The 6,870-nt window shown below is 42.3% G+C and overlaps 1 protein-coding gene across 1 annotated transcript; it reads left to right on the top strand.

Annotated features, from left to right (window-relative positions):
* Nucleotides 1-523: 523 nt before the first annotated feature.
* Nucleotides 524-6,186, top strand: LOC117261451 (putative pancreatic secretory proteinase inhibitor). The gene is made up of 4 exons (XM_033633850.2): nucleotides 524-816; nucleotides 3,974-4,005; nucleotides 5,649-5,761; nucleotides 5,989-6,186. Exons 1-4 carry the CDS (start codon nucleotides 765-767, stop codon nucleotides 6,032-6,034), a joined length of 243 nt encoding a protein of 80 aa, XP_033489741.1. The 5' UTR covers nucleotides 524-764; the 3' UTR covers nucleotides 6,035-6,186.
* Nucleotides 6,187-6,870: the final 684 nt, after the last annotated feature.

Below are 6,870 nucleotides of genomic sequence, written 5' to 3'. Positions count from 1 at the left end.
ATTTAATTTAATAATATAAATCTGATTTCAAGTTAAGGCAGCAGTTACCATCAGAGCTGTGAAGACTCACTGCGAATTTATGTTGTTGTGGGGTTTTTTTAAAATCTGCTTTAATCTGTTTGTATGATTAATTTCAATGTTTTGGAAATGAAACGATGAAATGATGATGATGAGGACGAGGATTAGAATGATGATAAATATGCTGAGCTTGTTCTCGTGTCGTGGTTTTTGTGTTTTTAAGCTGTTTTTAACCTTTAAATCTGTCAGTCTCATTAAATTTGATGATGATGAAGATGTTGATGAAGATGATGATGATGATGATGATGATGATAAATATTTTGAGCCTGTTCTCGTGCCGTGGTGTTTGTGTTCAACTCATTGATTAAATTGTGTAACTGCGTTGTTGTGCAGACTCGTGACAGAGTCACGCTTGTTTTTCTGCTCTGGTGTCTGTGTCACTCCTCTTCCCGACAGTTTTCACTTGGTCAGCGATATTTCACAGCAGACAGAATGTTGATCCCGAGATTAAAGCCCGAACAAAAGAGAACAGCGGCCGTCACAACAACAGCAGCTCACATGGTTTCAGACGACAACACAGAGCCTCTATATGACAACACCAGGCCAGCGCCAAACATCACAACCACAGAGGACCTGACCACAGACACATCGGCGGCCAATCAGACACCAGGACGACTCACTGATTCAACCTCCTCAGACGACTTCAGTATTCTTGATTTCATTTGACTCCTGAGGTTTCATCCAAGATGTTCAGCAGGACTCTTCTGCTCATCTGCATTGCAGTTTTCTTCTGTGCAGGTAAGACTGGACCAGAGCTGAGGGCTGTACCACGAGATGAGATCAGTGGGTGAAGGTAGATCCCAAGATCTGAGGAAGATGAATCAATCAGGCAACAAAAGGACTCTTGATAAAGGCAAAATGTAGTGCAAGTGCGCATGGGTAGATTAACAGAGCATTAGGTGCATCAGTGAATCTGAAACAAGAACAAAGATAGGGCTTGGTATATGTAGAGAACAGCTGGGAGTGTGTGCTCAGACACGCGTGTGTTTGTGTACTGATGAGCTGATGTATATAAGTTAGCCCGGGGATGTACAGTAGTGTAGGAGCACGGGTTTGTGCAGGTTTAACGATGTAAATGTGAGATGTAAACTTGGCAAGAACTGCCTGTCCAAGAGAACTTGAAATATGAAACCTTGCGAATGTCCAACGCTACTTGCCAAATAAAACATTTGCTATACTTGGCAAGTAGAACAAAACATCTCCATAAAAGAGCAGATGAGCTTTGTGAAGAAACAGGAGAGGAGTTCAACTCAGGACATAGTGGATCAGACATAGTGGATTCATAAAGACACAGTAAAAATAAATAAGTGAATATGAGAGTTGTAAAATTTGAAATGAAATGACTATAAAATGATTGTGAAATACAAACTGATATCAAAACGTATCGTCTAATTCATGTAGTATAAAATGTGGTTCTCCTTTAACCTGACTAAATCACCATGGTAACTGATACAACACACCAAACCTGGTCAGAACTAGTTTTTGTTCTGAGTGTTGGTCTGAAATAAAGTTAAGAGCCCCTTTCACAGCTCCTTTGAGTGGTGTCACTCTATAGTGAGTCCAGTCTCACTCCGAAGTCGTCGATATCTGGCACTTGGGCAGAAACTTGCGGCGTCAGAAACCAACAAAAAAAGGCCTATTTTGACGTCAACATGAGACACGGCCAGTTACCATTTTAGTTTAACGGCATCCAGCAGCATCAGGGGGTCAGGGGGAAATGTGGCGGGACAAGGACAAAAGGCTGAGAAAGTCCAAGTTGGGCAGGCAGGAGAGGTGGTGGATGGGTCCAACAAACACGACTGTCGCCGAGGGACCGGTGTTCACATCCCATAAAATTCTAAAGCCAAACCCTGTTGTTTTTTCCTAGATCTCACCACATGTTTTTGTTGTAGAAGGACAAAAAGCGTCAATTCCAGTGTTGTACCAAAGTAGTGTGTTTATTTTTAAAGAGACTGTATGTAAACATTGAATTTCCTGTGAAAACATTAGTGTATTTTGAAAGCAGGCAATGCATGTAAAAGGCTGAAGTTGACAACTGCTTTTCAAGTCGTATCTAGACGTGGGGAAAGTCCATGACTAAACGTCGATATGTGAAGAGGTCAGAGTGAGAATGTGTTGCTATAGTAAATGTCAACAAATGAGTGATACAAGCTGCTTTTACACTGCCTCTTCATGGCAGGAATCTCACGCTGTTATGCCGCCTTGCCGTTCCATATGAAAGGTACAATCACAGACTGGGGGCACAGAGTTGTCTCACCTTTAAGGATTGGAGGTGGTAACGGTGTCAAAACAATGCCTGCATGAACTGGACAGCCAGTAGGACGGGAATGACGTTGTGATGACATGTTGTGCGTGCAACCCACTGCCATGAGATTTAAAAAGTAGCTGCTAGCAGTTAGCAGCTAACTCAAAGAAAAAGAACAGCAGCCAAAAATGTCTGCAAAGTGGGAAAATGTTGAGGTCCGGGAGCTCATTACCCACCGAGCAGAGGACGAGATCAGCCGCCATATAACAGGGACAGTAAATGATTGTAATGCCAGTGTTAGTGTCTTTTATCTGCCTGACTTTCCTTCAGTTGGGAGTACAGGATCTGTCTGGGGAGACGTGTTGGACATGCAGGTTGGAACTACGTTATTGTGGTGTTGATGATGGTCATGTTGGCTTCCTCCAGAACTCTGATGTTGGTGCATCTGTTCTCCCGGCTTTCTCTTTAAGGCTTTCCCCAAGAAAGAGTTACTGCTGAGTGAAAGTCTCAACCAGGCTTTAATATTTTAGTCTTGGCCGGATCTGCTTGTTTTGAACCCTCCTTTTCCTCTTGAGTTTGATGGTCGTCATGAAGCAAAAGAGGCGATGATCTGTCCAGCAATCATCTGCATCGATCATGGCCCTTGTAATGTTAACATCACAGCAACCCCTGGCTCGAACAGTGACATAATGAATGAGATGCTGCTATTTGGAGCGGGGGTATCTCCTCAATACCTTATTTGCTAAGATGGAGAACTCCATCAGAGTTGATGTTCCCGATGCCTTCCTTTCCTACAGTGCCCTTCCAGAAGCGGTCCTGGCTGACCCCGGTATTGAGGTGTCCTTGGAGATTAATCTTATTCTCCCACAGGATTGTTAACAGCATCTCGTCTAAGGAAGTCACTTACACTTCTTCTTAAGAATCTAAGGTAGGGCATAGGCACTTACAGCTATTACCATCTTGTTGGCAAGCACCAGACAGATGGTCATGAAACGCTCACTGATCCCCACAGGAAGTTCAGAGAGGTGATTGATGAGCTGATTTCCAATGGCAAATCCAATACCATGGATCCTGTTCCTTTCCAGAAGAGATTGCAGCAACCCTTGTTCTTCTTCAGTTGTCCTTTGTCTGCCCATCGGAGAGCTAGGGTCAATCCGGTATCCTCTCAGTTCTCTAGCAATGACCATGGTACTCCTCTCCTGGCTGTCACTGGGTTCACTATCTATCACATGAATGTTGCACATTCCAGGCCTCAAAGTTCATTTTCCTGTATTTCTAAACCAGCAGGTTTTTAGAACGTTGCAAAATGGCACATTGTAAGTAGCTGCCTGTTTCAACCCGTCTCATCGTGAATCTTTGGTCTGACCTGGGCTTTAAAGTTAGCCATCTTCCTCCACCTGTGCTGCCTTGGAGGTCTTGGTTGGATTGGTCTTCAGGGACCCCCACAACGGCATTGTTCTCTGGATCTCAGGAGCACATACGCTTGTCTACCGCGACATAGTGACAATTCACAGAGAGGACAGTCCAGGTAAGACTGTAAAGAGTCACGTGTACAGTCCAGGGAAGACTGCACAGGGTCAGCATCAGATGTATAAACAGTGAATACTAAAGCTATGATGTACCTTAAAAACCTTCCTGTCTCTTTTTCAGATGCTGAGGACAAATCCAGGCTCTACAGGAGGGTAAGAAACAAACAAAAGCATCCTACAAACTGTTTTCTAAAACCTGAACTAGCTCTAGAAATGAAATTTATTGAATTATAGTATATTTAACAGAATTAATCCTTTCTGAATTTCTCTAAGTTTCTTTAATGTTATTAAGCGTCAGACAGTATCAGTAGAAATCAGAGTTTTACACTGCGCCCCAGCTTTTTTGGAAATGGGGTTGTATTCAATGGCGCTTCTCAACAAGATAAACATAAAAAGGAATTTCAAGAAAAATGTAAAAGTAAAATGTGTCAATATCTGCACTGGTGATGATGGAAAATCCTCATTTGGGTAGCTGTATTTAATCTCTTATTCTTGTGATCAAAACTGATCTGAAGATCAATCCTGAAATTGTTCTGTAAATACTTAATATATAATAAATATAGCAACTTCTGATCAATTTCAGGCTTAAAATAATAACAACTTCTGGTCCATTTCCATCTTAAACTACACCCACTTCTGGTTAAAACCCCACCCATTCCAAGTACAGACACAAATATTGATAATTTGGTTGAACAGTTGGTTGAACAGATATAGATAATGTATACTCGCTCATCCCTAGCCTTCAGGGAGGCCTCAGGACTCTGAAGCTGAAAACACACCGGCACCTCCGTGGTGCAGTGCTCCAAATGATGCGCGCCAAGTGCCATCCTCAGCACACCACGAACAAGTCAGGCTGCAGCTCATCAACAGATGACCATGCAAAGTTATTACTACTTTTACTGAAAGATCTGTACTTCCTCCCCCTCTGCATTAGCTTAAAATCATGTGTGGACAGCCACTAATTAAAGTTTTCTCACCTGAAGAGCCGATCTCCAGAGCTATGTCTCACCAGGGAGTGTCTTTTAGGCCATTGTCTTTATAATGACTGTGAGTCATTACGCTCGGGATATTTCTCGACCTCAACAACTTCTCATCCAGTCTTCGTCACACACGAGAGACAGTAACAGTTACAGAGTTCTCTTTATACATCCATGGTGAGGAGAGGAGTTGAGCTGATAGAGCAGCAGAGAAAAAGAGCTGCTACAGGAGCTGGTATGTGCAAGCAGAGAGCGAGTGGGGGAAAAATGCATTTATTTCTGGGGGTGGCGAGGCTGGAAATAGGACAGTGGTGTGAAGTACCGCAGTGCAGCACATCCAGGAGCGCCAACATGTGTGTAGCTGCCACCAATGTGGGGTCGTACATCAAAAATAATAGGGGCTTATTTTTTGATGTGCGCCGTTCGCCAACAGTGTATTTTGGCCTTGAAAACTGTATGTTTACTTAAAGACTCTTCAGAAACTAAGAGTCAAATACAACGAACTGTGATGATTACCAAACCAAACTGAGATATCTCACGCACCACTTGCTGCTTCTTCAGGCATTGAACAGTCAAACTGTGACTTGTTTTTAACCAGATAAAGTCACAAAGAGTTCATGCAGGTAAACAGAAAAAAGCTGATGTGGTGTGTATTTTTAGGTTTTCTGTTTGGAGGCAGGGAACATAAATAACACTGACGCTGAACCTAAACATGCTGAAAATCAGTCTGGAGTCTGGATTCGTGTCAGTTTGTGTCTGACCTGTAATGTTTGAGGAAAGAAGGGGTAACGTGTGTTTTGTTGTTTGTTGTTTCTGCAGCCCTCCTGTGAGGGGATGACCGCAAATATGGCATGTCCCCTGAACTACTCTCCTGTGTGCGGCAGCAACGGCATCACCTACCCAAACGAATGTTCTCTGTGTGTCTTCAGGCTGTAAGTCATTAACAGTCATTCATTGAACTTCTGATACCTCCACACTCTGGGAGTTTCATATGTTCAAAACCACCAATGCTTTTAATTCATGTGATCGATTGGTTTCTGTATATCTGAATTCTGACCTCTGATAAAAAAAAAATACTGCAACATAATGATCATATTAAGCAAGCGTCTGCAGCATCCCATAATCAATTCATGGCTGATTATTAATCATTTCTGTCCAGGGAGAAAAACGCTGATATCCTGATTGTGACGGAGGGACCCTGCTGAGGCTGACATCATTCACTCACTCCTCCCAGACTGATGACATCATCGCACTTCTCCCTAAATGATGATGTCATTACTGTTTGAATGTAGCTGTTAGCACGTAGCGCGCGCGCGCGCACACACACGCACACACACACACACACACACACATGCACGCGCACACACACGACTGCAGCAATATGTGCTCACAATAATAAAAACATCTGTTTTATAATGCTGTGTTAAATATATTTTCATATCTCTGTAAAACAACTTTTTTCATTGGAATCTTTCACCATTAAAGATTTTTCTTTTTCTCTGAATTTAGCTTCGTCATCTTTGGACACAATCAGTGTTGGGGGGGGGCGGTTAAACTGGGGGTGAGAATCTCAAGGCACCTCACGAGTCAGAGGGCTACAATGCAATTATAAAATGCATCTTGATGCATCAAAATGTTTGATTTCAATACATGATTTATTTTTCTCACTTTGTGACAGTTTGATACTTTTAAAACAGAATACTGTATTTGTAGTAATCCATAATTAAATTAACGGATGAATTATATATATATATATATATATATATACATATATATATATTTTCCTCTCATTTCATTGTTTGTCTCGACTTAAAGGCCCAGTGTGTAAAATGGGTTGACAACCGTTGAAAACAGTGACATCAGTGGTCAAATTCTAGAGTGCAGGGCTCACTCGCTCACCCCTCCCGTCAGGTAAATGATGGTGGCCTCGTGAGGACAAAAAGCCTTGTGCAGACACAAGTTTTTCAGGAGTAGGTGTATCTAGCGACGAGGTGAATATTTATTTAGAAATCTAAACCATGTTACAATATTGTAATGAATC

The sequence above is a fragment of the Epinephelus lanceolatus genome, chromosome 7 (genome assembly GCF_041903045.1).
Source record: "Epinephelus lanceolatus isolate andai-2023 chromosome 7, ASM4190304v1, whole genome shotgun sequence".
Classification (NCBI taxonomy): domain Eukaryota; kingdom Metazoa; phylum Chordata; class Actinopteri; order Perciformes; family Serranidae; genus Epinephelus; species Epinephelus lanceolatus.
The sequence above is the reverse complement of the archived record's forward strand: the minus strand, read 5'-3'. Positions and strand labels throughout refer to the sequence as shown.